Below are 13,731 nucleotides of genomic sequence, written 5' to 3' on the forward strand. Positions count from 1 at the left end.
GCTCTTGCTTTCCTGGGCTACCAACAGCACTGAGAGTTGTTTCTCCCCGAAACAGCAAGACAAATGAAGAATAACAAGTCCCTCCAGCCTAACGAGTGCTGTTAGAACATACCTGAACACAAAAGAATTTAGGACACAATCCATTCTAGTCTGTATGTCCTACTCAAGAGTAAAGATACCCTCTCTCCCTCAAGAAGCTTTGGGTCTGCAGACACTCTTCCATATCTGCATGATGTACAAAGATCATTCATTAATGACCCTTACAGCTCAGAAGCCTCCAAGTTGTCTGCAGCAGCTTCTCCACCCATCACACCTGGACCCCAAACATCCTGCTAATGCGTGAGGCTGGCAATTAATGATTCCAAAGGAGGCACTTGCAAATCTTTTGTCATCCAAGGAGATGGCATAACTGTGCCACTGTCAGAGTGCACTAAAGTCAGGGCTATACAGCAGGGCCACAATGTTGACAAGGCTTTTGCACAGGAGATTTTATTCAAAACGCAAATCACAAATAAATTTAGAAGCAGACACAGCAAGACTTCCATGGAAACAGCACAAAAACCCAGCTGTGGCTTGGATGACTGAAAAATCTTGGCCGTCTTCACTAATCCCTTAAGTGCCATCCAATTACTGCAAATGTGTTTGGCATCTACTACAGCAATTGTGAAGAATTAAATGATCGAATGGCACTCATCGGAAATTACAAGTCACAGAACACTGTAATGCATTTAAGAAAAAAACATCTAAAAAGGAAAATAGCATAACCCACTGCAAGAACTGACCTCTTTGAGAGCCTTAAGGGACAACAAAAGGAATCCGAGTAATGAGGGATAGTTAATTCAGAGAAAAACCTAGAAGAAGAAGAAGAAAAAAAAAACTGAAAAAGAGGGAGTATAACAAGATTGGCTGAAGGAGCTGGGCTTGTTTAGCCTCAAGAAGAGAAAACTCTCCTTGCAACTCCTTATTCTTAGCACAAACTTATACAATTAACAATCTTTCCTAAGGGAAAGTAATCCAAAAACTACCAACAGCTTTTTTTCTGTGCAAGAACTTACCAAGTGTGATCTGACTGTAGATATCTCTAGGTGCTTCAGAACAGATAGGACTTTGGTATGAAACAGTGAAGGCCTGTTAGGGAGGATGGGCTAGATGGGTCCTAGGGAGACTGGCAGCAGAAGCACGGCTGCTGGTATATCGCAGTCCTTTCACAACAGCCCAGCTGTTGCTCAGTACAAGACCTGTCTAGAGCTGTGGGAAAAGCAGACAACAAATTTTCTTCTCCTAAGAAAAGCCAACATGGCCCACAACTTAAAAATAAACTAGTAAGTGAATAAATAAGGAAGCTATGAAAAAGTAGGTGGCTTCTTTATAATGCCGCCACCTCAGTCGCAACCATGCTCAGCTGGTCTCTTGCCTGAAGCTCTTCAAAGGCATTCTCTCTCCACCCAGCATATTCTGCTTTTCGCGTACTTAATGCCTCATCAAGGTCCACCCACTCAGGAACATGCAAATTGTTCTACCAAAACATGGACTGAGAGATGGACAGTAGCTCCAGAGACCTGCAATGCTACCTGGGAAATGGTACGACAAAATACACAAACTACCTTTAATCATGAAGCGTTATACACAGGCAGGGTTCTTTTGAAAGAATTTATTTTAAAAAAGAAAAAATAAAATATTACAAAAAAAAAGAGGAGTACCACAGTTAGGGGGGACAGTAAAGCCATTCAAACCAGACAAAGCACGTTCTTTCTAAATGGTACAGAACTGGTATGATAAAAAAAACCTGCCATAAGTGGTTCTTTGATTCAGATGAGACTTTCCTTTCTGAACCTAGTAAGTCTCAATCCCTGACACTTGTAAACAGGCTTGGAGTGACTCACACCCTGTATGCAGCTCCAAGGAACTCTACAATCAGCCAGAGGAGAGAAAAAATCAAGAAAGAATGGCTGAGTTGACTGAGCTGGATGACAGCACAAGTTCTCACCACCTCTCTGTCTTGTACAGCTGAAACTGACATGGGGGCCTTACATTCCTCAGCTGATACCTTGCTCTGGTTGTTTTTTCTTTTGCGCTAAGCAGGCAGGCCAGTGTGCTTAGCACCTTTAATTTCCACCTGTTTGGCAGCCAAATTTAGAGGTGGGACATATCCAGAGCTGTACAGCCTGCAGAATGCCCAACGCATCATGAAGGTGATCTCTGTAATAGCTTTGAAGAGATATATTAATAGTACTATCCAAGTACTAAACACAAATTATACAAGGAAACTGAAGGGCAGACCACAGCTTGTTAACTTTAGTTTTCCATCAGGCAATACTGGTTAAGCCAAAGGAGACAGCAAACAGTTTTGCCTTCTGAAGGTCTGGACAAAAATCTGTGTTTATTCTACTGCTGTGTGTAAATACATATTAGATTTGTGAGGTTTTTGGTTAGCCAAACATGACAGAAAAAGCCAAGAGGAGACATTTCATACAGGAGGAGACTGCCTAAATTGACAATAAGGCCCATAATGCAAATTTCTATTTGTGACCATATCAGGATCTGAAAGCAACTGAAAATGCAAAACCAGAAATGACCCTGTAAAGTACAATACCCAGATCGCCACATACATACTTATCATTCCAAGAACCAGAGATATCAAGGAACATATTCTACTGTATTAAAATAGACAAATTTATATATATATTCTCATATATAAGTATATACACTTATATGCAAAATGCTTGTCTCTACATTTTCATTAGCAATAGCAGAATAGGAAGCTTCCACTAATCTATTTCTATTTTAATCTATTCTGAGGCTACTCAGTATTAAAATCATTTTAAGAACCACTCGGCATCACAATTAAGACTATAATCCAATATAACAGGCTCCAAGCTGATTTTTTCCTAGCATTTCTACATTAAAGCAAAATATGTCATGGGGAGTCTAGTTTATCAACGCCAGACAGCCCTTCTATGATGAGTGGTGAGCTCAAATGAAACAAGCACGCAACAAGATTGCCCAAAAGCGCAGGGCCCCTATGGTCAGAACAGGAACTTGGAGGAGTCCCAAAGTCTGGAGTCCTATAGATCTATCCCAGCTCAGGGAACAAGAATCATTTTGCATCTTAGCCAGACTTTGACTCTGGTATTTCCAAAAAGACGGTGACAGAATGCAGAGGGTTCTGCTTTGGCCAGCTTAGTCTTCAGGAAGTATCTTCTTGTTCCTATCTTCTTGCTCCATCATGATCTTATATTTTCTTTTGAAAAAGCCAAACTGAGGAAAAAAAAAAACTTAAGTCTTTGTGAATGCATTGATTTTTCCCTTTTCTTAAAAAGAAAAAGAAAATTCCAAGTTTTTCCCTGTCAGAGTCACAGTAAGTGAATGAATAAATGCAGGATGCAACCCAGGTATGACTTCTGACAGAGCTATAAGCCTAAAGGCTGACATTGTTCAAAACTATTCAGAACATCTATAAACACCTCAAAACATTCAAGCATTCGGGAAAGCACTTCAAAATAGGTCTTTAGAGGCTATACTGCAACACTCAAAATAGCTCAAAATGTAAGATCGAGGTCTTACAACAGTAAGTGGCAGAGGTCCTTCAATGAGCATTTGAAAAAACTGCTTTCATACTTGGAGAAATCTTAAAAACATGCATGCATCTAACAAAACGATATCTGTTTTGCTGTGTGTGTGTGAAGGATACCCACCTTCCAGAGGAGCAGAATAATGAACAACAGCAAGAGAAGTCCACCAACAGAGCTTCCTATGACAATAGGTACAGGATCAAACACTTCCTCTTTCAGGAAGATAAGAGTTATCTGAAACAGAATCAAGGCCAAATTATCACACACCGAAGCCCGGTTATCTTTTTCTCATCAGCTTTTAACTGAGAAAGCTATTTAGTTTGAGCTAGCATTCAAACTTTAAACTCTGTGCTAGGTGCCTCATTAATCTACAGGTACTGCAGGTACTTTGTAATACAGTACGAAAGGGGGTTTTTTTGTTTGTTTGTTTTTTATTATTATTCCAAGACTAGTCAAGGGAATTAAATTTACTAAGTCTTCATTACGAGTTTACAGTGATTACAAAAGTCACCAGTGACAATCTTCAGAATAAAAAACATGAGTTTCCAAGGGAAAGAGGAGTATTATTCATGTTGAAATCCTTGAGAAGACAAGAGGTCTCTGTGTTAGCCAGACATGTTAGAGGATAAACAGAGTTCAACATAGAACTTCTCAGATTGTTGACACGCACTAGCAAACATCTTCCCTTTGTTTTTGTCCTATGATCAAAACCTGATTTTACTAAATTCAACAGTGGAAAAGCTGTTTGCTTTAAAGGGCCCAGGATTTAATTCTGGGGACTTCACTGGTTCTCTGGGTTCAGCAAAACCAGCTGGATTTCTCACTTGTTCCTGCCCCTAAAAAGGGACCAAGCTGCCTGCACAATGCTCAGATACCTCAGCACTATGTTCCTCTTCTTTCAGCCCCTGATATAGTTGCCTGTTGAAGGTGATTTTTCCAGGGATCAGGAGGTCAATTCTTCTTTTCAAGAACTATGGAGTAAGAAGTAGAAGGAGCAAAACATGAGTTACTTTTCAGTCTTTTCTGGAGGGGGGAAAAAAAAAAAAGCACTGCATGTTGCAACAGCAAATCCTTCTTCAGACTGTGAGAACCACCCTGTATAGTGCTGCCACCAAGCTGAACACTGCATACATCTCCTTCCATGCGACTATCAGTAATGAGAAATTGTCTAGACCAAAGCTTGTGGTACTGAAACAATCATTTCACATGCAGCAGTTTCTGAAGGAAGTAAAGAGAATGCAGCAGCTCTTTTAAGAGCCAAGTGCCTCCTGGGAGGCTCTGCAATGAATAAAACATCACTTTTGTTCCACAGGGTCAGAAAATAGCATCATATGCAGAAGAGCAAAATCTCTGCTGGGATGCAGAAGAAATCCTTGCATGAAACCCCTGGCAGCTAGCAGATTTTAGCAAACAAACCCAGAGAAGTGCAATTTTTCGCATATACCTGGTCTGCGTTAATTAAGGACAATTCAGCTGCCACGGTGATGTTTTCATTATCTGCTTGGATGGAACAATACACGCACTGATACTGCACGTCCTGAGTGACCTGCAACGAGAGGGATGTCAACCGCGGGTAAACTCCCTGGATGTTCTATCTACCCATCCTGTCACCTCGTGGTAAACTGCTGCAACAGCAGCAGGGACCAACCCGGCTCACCTCTAGTTCTGCGCTGTTGGAATAGTCCCTTAGATGAAGCACCAGTTCATCGCTGACTCTGCACTCTGTTGTACCCTGAAGTTGAACAGTTACAGCTCAGTGCCTTGGCCACGATGCCGATGCGTGTACAGAGCGGTGTGGTGATGCTGCGAAGGCTGGGACAGCCCCAGCCCAGAGGAATCACGGAATCATTAAGGTTGGAAAAGACCTTCAAAATCATCTGGTCCAACCATTCCCCTACCACCAATATCACCCACTGAACCACGTCCCTAAGCACCACGTCCAACCTCTCCTTGAACACCCCCAGAGCCGGTGACTCCACCACCTCCCTGGGCAACCTGTTCCAATGTCTGACTACTCTTTCTGAGAAGAAACGTCTCCTAATTTCCAACTTGAACCTCCCCTGAGGCAACTTGAGGTCATTCCCTCTAGTCCTATCAATGGCTATCTGCGAGAAGAGGCCAACCCCCATCTCCCCACCATTTCCCTTAAGGTAGATGTAGAGAGCAATAAGGTCTCCCCTGAGCCTCCTCTTCTCCAGACTAAACAACCCCAGTTCCCTCAGCCACTTCTCACAGGACTTGTGTTCCAGGCCCTTCAACAGCTTTGTGGCCCTTCTCTGGACACGTTCCAGGGCCTTGATGTCCTTCTTGTACTGAGGGGCCCAAAACTGAACTGAGTTGTGGCCTCACCAGAGCAGAATACAAGGGGACGATCACCTCCATGCTCCTGCTGGCCACACTATTCCTGACCTGAGTCAGGATACCATTGGCCTTCTTGGCCACCTGGGCACACTGTGGGCTCACACTCAGGCGAGCGCCGACCAACACCCCAGCTCCTTTTCCTTTCCAGCCACTCCTCCCACAGCCTGTAGCACAAGAACTGGGCTGCATTTGAAAGAGTGTTGCTAGCAGGCTAAGGGAGGTGATCCTACCCCTCTACTCAGCCCTCAGGCCACACGTGGAGTGCTGTGTCCAGTTGTGGGCTTCCTGGTACAAGAGGGGCATGGAACTACTGGAGTGAGCTCAGAGAGGGCTACTAAGACAATTAGAGGACTGGAGCACCTGTCATATGAGGATAGGCTGAAAGAACCAGGCCTGTTTAGCCTGAAAAAGGGAAGACTGAGTGGAGACCTCATTAATATACATAAATGTCCGAGGGAAAGGTGCTGAGAAGATGGAGCTGGTCTCTTTTTAGTTGTGCCCAGTGACAGGACGAGAGGCAACAGGCACAAACTGAAGCACAGAAGGTTCCAGGTCAACGTGAGGGGGGCACTTCCTTCTTGTGAGGGTGACAGAGCGCTGGGACAGGCTGCTCAGAGAGGCTGAGGATTCTCCTCTGGAGATATCCAAAACCCGCCTGAACACCACCCCGCGCAAGGTGCTCGGGGCGATCCTGCTCAGCAGGTGGCCAGCACCGTATGATCTCCACACTCTCCGTTCCGCCATCGGCCATTTTGAGCCGGTGTCCGCCCCGCCCCGCTCCCGCCCGCCGCCCTCCCGCAGTCTCGCGAGGCCTCGTTTGAAACGGCGGCGGGCGGACGGGCGGGCTCCGCGGCTCCCCTCGGGCAGGCCCGGCCCGGCCATGCCGCTACAGCCGCGGCTGCTCCGCACGTACTCGCGGCGCGGCGGCCACCTCCGCCCGCTGCCGCAGCCCTCCCGCTGGATTTCGCCGCCTCAGGACCGCAGGCGGCTCTTCAGCTCCACCTCGGCCGCCTCCAGCTCCGCCTGCTCCAGCGCCCTCTCCGCCGCCTCGGACGACCCCGACTTCTCTCCGCCCGGGAAGCGCCTCCGGCAGCCGCTGGGTGAGCGCCCCGCCCGGGCTCGGTGTCTGCGGAGCCGCCGCGGCGCCGCCACCGAGGAGAAGGATGAGAAGGAGAACCGGCCGCCCGCCCCGGCCGCCCTCAGCTCCCCGTCGCCCTCCCCGCTGCCGCCCGCCGCCGCCCGCCGCCGCCGCCGCCAGGGGCCGCCCCACGGGGCTCGGCGCCCCCTGCTCTGCAGCACCCCGCAGTGGGCGCCCCGCCGCAGCCGCCGCCCGCCGCCGGCCGAGCTCAGCGGCAGGCTGGAGGGAGGCTCGGGGCTGCAGGGCAGCCTGGAGCTCTTCTCGTCGCCCCGAGAGGGGCAGGACGCCTCGCTCGGCAGCGGGCCCAGCACGCCCGAGTCGTTGAGGGGAGATGCGGAGGAGGTGGAGGCGTCGCCGAGCGGGAGCAAGGAGGGGACGGGGCTGGCTTGGTCCAAAGCCGCGGGTGGGTGCGGTGAGAGGGGCTTGTCACAAAGGGCCAGCAGGGTTCTGAGGGCGTCCGTGCGGGGGCCCCTGTTCCTGCAGCAAAGCACAAGCACTCCTGCTAACGGCGAGCCCCTGCACTCCACCCCGCATGCTGGTGCCAGGGCTGAAGAACCATGCGATGATGTAGAGAGAGATTCAAGGGAAGGAAGCCTGAGCAGGCAGAGAGGCAAAACCAAGCACCAGCCTACGCCGGTGGTGGTCCTGAACCGTCAGGAAGTGTCGCTGTGGCTGACAAGCATGAAAGGTGACAAAAAGGCAGATGCTCAACCTTCCTGCCAGAAGCCAGTGTCGCCTTTGGGCCCTCAAGGAATGGCGGAATATAAAAATAAAAGCATCAAGGTCGGTTCTGCAGAGGGAAGTGCCTGTAGAAGAGCTTGCATCAGTGGCTTCAGTGCCAGGCGGTGGGATAGGCAAATGAGGCTCTGTCCCCAAAGACTCAAAAATAAGAGGCAGCAGCACGCTAATAACTCTTTTTTCAGACCACAACTAAGACCAAGAGGAAGGAAGAAGGGTGGTCAGGAGATGTCTGTAGATACAAGAGACAATGATTGTTCATTCCTCAATAACTCCCATGCCTGGGGTAGACTTCGAGCATCTCTGTCCTTCCATAAGAAAAAGAAAGTTACTGCAGACGAGTGTTCCTACAATAGCATCCTTTGTACCCCTTTTGTGAATTCCGAGGTTACAGGGCACCAAGCAACCCCAACTTCTAGTATGGGTCAGTACTGTGCTTTGTCTGCTTCTTCCATGGTACTGCTGGCTCCCAGGAATTCCTGTTCAGTCCTGGAGGTAGTGCTTACAGATGCAGAGAAGGTGTTTGGGGAATGCCACCAGGAGAGACCTATCACTTTTGAGGAATGCATTCCCTTAGATAAGATGAAAGATTGCAAGAAAATTGGAGAAGGGGTGTTTGGAGAGGTTTTCCAGATTGACAGTAAAAGAGGACCTGTGGCCTTAAAAATAATTCCCATTGAGGGGACTGAAAGAGTGAATGGTGAATCTCAAAAAAGCTTTGGGGAGATTCTACCAGAGATAATAATTTCAAAGGAACTCAGTCTTCTATCTGAAGAGTCTGTAAACAGGACTGTAGGGTTCGTTAGCTTGTACTCCGTGCACTGTGTTCAAGGGGCCTATCCTAAGTATCTCTTAGAAGCTTGGGACAAATACGACAAAGTAACAGGATCAGAAAATGATCGGCCAGACTTTTTTGGGAAAGAGCAACTCTTCATGGTTCTGGAGTTTGAATTCGGAGGCAGTGACTTGGAGAACATGAGAAACAGCTTCAGTTCGGTGGCTTCAGCAAAAAGCATTTTGCACCAGGTGACTGCTTCCCTGGCTGTGGCAGAACAGGAACTGCACTTTGAGCACAGAGACTTACACTGGGGGAATGTGCTGGTAAAGAAAACAGATGTCAAAGAGCTTAATTACGTGTTGAATGGGACGATGTGCACAATCCCCACAAGAGGGATCCATGTCAACATCATAGACTATACCTTGTCTCGGCTAGAGAAAGATGGGTTAACTGTTTTTTGTGACCTTTCCACTGATGAAGAGCTGTTCCAAGGCACAGGAGACTACCAGTTTGATATCTACAGGCAAATGAAGGCAGAGAACTCCAACAGCTGGACTGACTACCATCCACACAGCAATGTCCTCTGGTTGCACTATTTGTCAGATAAACTTTTGAAAGATATGGCTTACAAGAAAAAAGAATCAACTTCTGCCATGAGAAAAATAAAGCAGCAGCTCGTTAAGTTCCATAATGAAGTATTGACCTTTGGGTCTGCCAGTGAAGTTTTGCATAGCAGCAGCCTCTTCCAGTGAGTAAAGGAGCACAGTGCTTCCAAGAACTAAGTCACCGATGCCCCTTTGCCCTTTGTCATTTTTCTGTATGGTCTTTTTAAATGTTGGCACGACGAAGAAATGTTGTGATCAGTTACCAGTATGTAAAGTAAGCTATGAAAAATGTGTAAAAATGCACAAAAAAAGCCGCCTGCTTTAAGATGTTTCCGTATGTACTTTTTTGAGGGGTAAGGGTGGAAGGGAACAGACTTGACAGTGGAGGTGGAGCGAAAAGATTTCTTCAGGCTTATTCATGTCCTGAATTCCACTTAGATTATTAGTTCTTCCCTTACTATATTTGTTTGTTTTAATTTGTAAGAAATAAACAAAAAGATGGACAAAGGTAAATATTGTTAGCCCAGTTAGGGATACAAAGGGAGGAAAAACCTACCTTTTGACTTAGTTTTTAAAATGAACTTTTGCTCAGTTTGGTCCAACACGTACTTGGAATAATGCTATAAAATGTAATTTCCTGAAGTTTCTGTAGTGTAGCTTTAAAAAAATCCTAATCTGCAATAATACAACCTGTTTTCCTCTGTAAGGGCCAGTGAAGAGGTATTGTGTTATGGAAAAAAAAAAAAAAGTACCTGTGTTCCTGATGCATTTTTGACAGTTGCTATGTTCTGACCTTGTACTCTGACAGGAACCCAAATCTGTAACTTGATGGTAGCATTAAAGGGGTTTTCTCCATTTATCTACGGAATAAAATGCACAAGGTAAGTGTTCTTTAATCCTGATTGCAGACAGATAAGGTGAACTAAATTTGAAGCTATACTTACATTAAATTTAAATTCTTTGTTTTCAAGTAGTCCTTGGCGAACATTTATATACATTAAAGAAACTGGCCTGTAGAAGAAGATAAATTAAAACTAAGCGAACATTGAATTTAATTATTATTGAACATTAGTACATCCAATGACCCACATGCATTAAATAATAAGGAGGTAGCATGATCAAATTTGTTAAACAGGAATGTTAGCTACACAGTCTATATATGGGCATATATGCAGTCTATCAATTAGATGCATCTTTGAAGCAATCTTGAAGGTATTTTTTAATCAGTTAAATAGTTAAGGGTTTATATTTGACCCTAGTTATCTCCCTATGATGTTTTGTTGTTCCATCTTCCAGATTCTTGCTGTCTTATACCACAGAAAGCAACTTGACAATCTGCAGTGCTTGAAACTATTAAGATGGAAATTGTGCTGGAATCCTGCCAGGCATCCTCTCAACCCTTTTTCCTCTAATTGACTAAAGTAATATAATGCAATTGAATATTCTTAAAACTTACTTGGTAAGAACTGCAGTGAACGCATATCTGACATCAAGGACATGTTTTTCAGTCAGAATGGTGCTATTTTCATTTATGCTTTAAAAGAAAAAAAAAAAGAATTGATGAAACAGCTTTATCATCTGCATGCCTTCGTTTTCTATTTCTATGGTTTCCAAATTGTGGATACTGGTTATACAAGAGGGATGGAAACACGGAGTGGCAGTAACTTATGAAAGGAGGGGTGCCATCCTGCTCTCCTATGGGTTAATGTACTGCAGTAATGTTGGAGTAGCCCTTCATTATTATGGATTTTGGAAGCTGCCATTGCCTTGGAATATTTCCCCACAAACCAGCATTAATCTATGAATATGTAATAATGCCTTAATTAATCAAAATTTAAAAGCTTCTACCCTTCAAAAAAACTGGACATTAAACTCATGTATAAACCTTTGCCTTAAAGTGTGCTTGCAATGAGGTTGCCAGAGATGAATCCTCATTTCCTTCTTAGAAATGCTGTTTAATAAAGTGCTGTTTGCTAATCAGTCCCATTCAAGTTAATGAGAGGAACGTGACAAGAAAGGAATAGTAACTTCCCCATAGTAGAAAGCCCCAGTCGAGAAAAATAACATGAATACATCCTCATCCTATTTGGAATAATAGTTCTACTTGGAACAGAGCTGGATTATGTTACTCATCTGTTTTCTCTGATAACAAAGGAGGATGTCAGAACCAAGTTTTCTAGTTCAGGAAACACAAGGTTTTAAATATATACTATACTTAAATTAGGAACTTAAGGGATATTCTATCTTCTACTGAAATAAAGTAAGAGCAAAGCTAAAATAATAAAGGAAAGTTTTTTTTATATGGGTCCAAACACTTTAGAAGGTCAAAAAGGACAAGTACAATTTTGTGAAACCAGTGACTGATAAATAGTATGGATACTGAATAGGAATTACAGAATTTCTTTTACAGTGTATTTAGTGGTGAAAATAGCAATACTCACTTGGTGATATTAACAGTGATTGCAGACTTATTTGGGAATACACTTTCATCTAGTTGCCAAATCACAGAGAAATTTGCCTATTTTGAGGAAAGAGAAAGATATAACAAAATATTGATTACCCTGTAAATACAGTCTTTAACTCACCAGGATACTGTTAAAACATGACGGCTAATGTATTTTCTGCTCAGCATTCCTTTCTGGAAGAGTTAACGTACAGGAATTTGGAAATTATCACTTGTCTTGAGAAAATGCATGTGGGTGACAAGCTGAATTTGAAAGCAGAGAGGCTATGGCCTAACTGTAAAGATAGGGGATGCCAGTACAGCTACTCAAAGTACCATTTAGAGGAAGGGAGAAATGAAAATTATCGTCTCTACTTACAGTTGTCTTCTTGAACACTGGATGCCCAATTCTGCAGTTCAAGGATAACTCCACAGAAGTGAAGGGTATTGGTTGGCCACAGTGAATAGCAGGAGAGGATGGCTGCCAACAGAACAAGGAGGCTCTTCAATAGCAATAAAAATACATTGGGAAATTCAATTCTGTCTGCTCCCATAAAACAAATTAGGTGCAAGTAGCCCAATAAAAGCTTGGGAGTCTTAGATAAATCTAGTAATTCAGGCTGTATTTCTGACAACTGAAATACTGTCCCTCCCCCAACCTTGCTTCACGATTTACTTAGGTAGTAAATGAATGGGAGGCTGAGTTGTGTTTTCTTTCAGCACTGTTTTCTTTCTGCAACTAGCTGAACAGTTGTTCTATGATCTTACCTCGGCTGTCACCTTCTTAAAATGGAGATTTTTAGGATAGTTCAAGACCATAGTTGTCATGTATGAGTCATCTCCACTGTTATTTAGTAAAAAATTCATGGACACTTCTTTAGTGTAGCCCACCACTAATTCTTTTCTAGAAGCAGAAAGAAAAATGTTAGGTTACATGTAATTTCCTAAGCTTTGTTAGTAAATAAGAGATCCATTTTGGTTCTGGTAATTACTCCCTTGAAGTACTTTCACACACAGGATAACACAACAGCCCAATTAATTATTCATTATTATTCAGGGTGTGTAGGAAAATGCTTTCTTCTTAACTGCTTTATTTATTTATTATCTCCAAAGTTTAGGTAACGTTTTTTCATTTCTCTTTTACATCAAGAGCTTTTAAACATTGTTCCAGTTGATTAGCTTTCCAGTGAACCTCCAGGGAAACTTTTTACAGTGAAGCAAACAAAATACCTTATGCACAAAGATGACCTGTCATATGAATGCTAAATAAAAAAATCCAAGTAATAAAACTGCATTGACTCACTGGATCTGACTTGTCAAAGTTAAATGAGCAGTACAGATGGTCTTGTTGCAGTCCTTCTTGTAAGGCAACTGAAAACAAACAAAGATCAAGTTAAATTTTAACAGTCCTGATTTTTCCAAGGTAGCAGGTTTAGCATATCTTTACATATACACATACATACGGGGGTCCTTCTCAGAAAATCAAAATTCCCATGACCTCGATTAAGGAGAAGTTGGACATAAAGGACCCTCTAGTGATGTAGTAAGTAGTGAAGTTTGTAATTTAACTCCCAGGAAAAGTTCTGTTTTCATTAGGACATGATGTCTTCAGTGGGGGTAAGGTCTTGTTAAATAATTGCCAGCTGTTTATACCTCGGTTGCCACAGGACAACAATGTTAATTTCTATTCCAGGGACAATGTGTTTTTCCTGAATAAACATTTTCATATGCTATGCCATTTTACAGGCACACTATTTTGTAGTGATGAGGTTACTTCCTTTAGCGATAGTTTTATTAAACAATAAAAATCTACTGTCTGTGGCTGATGTTTCTGCAGAAGTTCAGTGAAAATTAATAGTTAGCTGTTGGGTGCACAAGTAATAAGCAATACTGACCAACACTCAAGAATATCATGAGTTATTGTTAGGGTATAAATGTATCATCATAATCCCTAAGACTACAGCAACTATGGTGATTAGTGTTCGTTATTGCTCAGTGCTAAGTGATACTAACTTTTCTGTCCTATGCTTTATTGACTGCTAATTAAATATTGAATTGTGGTTTAAGACGCCTATTAAGTAGCAAAAAGATGCCTC

The 13,731-nt window shown here is 43.6% G+C and overlaps 2 protein-coding genes across 4 annotated transcripts in view; one reads left to right on the top strand and one right to left on the bottom strand.

Annotated features, from left to right (window-relative positions):
- Positions 1-1,639: 1,639 nt before the first annotated feature.
- Positions 1,640-13,731, bottom strand: part of ITGAE (integrin subunit alpha E) — a 36,417-nt gene continuing 24,325 nt past the window's right edge. For both annotated transcript variants that reach the window (XM_083806341.1, XM_083806340.1), the window contains 12 exons: positions 12,939-13,006; positions 12,404-12,539; positions 12,015-12,116; positions 11,634-11,710; positions 10,649-10,726; positions 10,137-10,203; positions 9,945-10,052; positions 5,230-5,304; positions 5,017-5,118; positions 4,448-4,543; positions 3,696-3,806; positions 1,640-3,258 (listed from right to left, as the gene is read on the bottom strand). In XM_083806341.1, coding sequence (XP_083662467.1) covers positions 3,181-3,258; positions 3,696-3,806; positions 4,448-4,543; positions 5,017-5,118; positions 5,230-5,304; positions 9,945-10,052; positions 10,137-10,203; positions 10,649-10,726; positions 11,634-11,710; positions 12,015-12,116; positions 12,404-12,539; positions 12,939-13,006 — 1,098 coding nt within the window. In that variant the 3' untranslated portion in view covers positions 1,640-3,180. The remainder of the gene's footprint in view (positions 3,259-3,695; positions 3,807-4,447; positions 4,544-5,016; positions 5,119-5,229; positions 5,305-9,944; positions 10,053-10,136; positions 10,204-10,648; positions 10,727-11,633; positions 11,711-12,014; positions 12,117-12,403; positions 12,540-12,938; positions 13,007-13,731) is intronic.
- HASPIN (histone H3 associated protein kinase) lies at positions 5,328-11,626 on the top strand. 2 transcript variants are annotated; one of them, XR_014574239.1, is made up of 3 exons: positions 5,328-9,335; positions 10,001-10,073; positions 10,489-11,626. XR_014574239.1 is itself a non-coding variant. In XM_083806345.1 (2 exons), exons 1-2 carry the CDS (start codon positions 6,814-6,816, stop codon positions 10,014-10,016), a joined length of 2,538 nt encoding a protein of 845 aa, XP_083662471.1. In that variant the 5' UTR covers positions 5,328-6,813; the 3' UTR covers positions 10,017-11,626. The 2 variants fall into 2 exon arrangements, 1 of the variants encoding a protein (XP_083662471.1); XM_083806345.1 differs by having other exon boundaries at positions 10,001-11,626.

The sequence above is a fragment of the Anser anser genome (genome assembly GCF_964211835.1).
Source record: "Anser anser genome assembly, chromosome: 20".
NCBI classification, from domain to species: Eukaryota; Metazoa; Chordata; class Aves; order Anseriformes; family Anatidae; genus Anser; species Anser anser.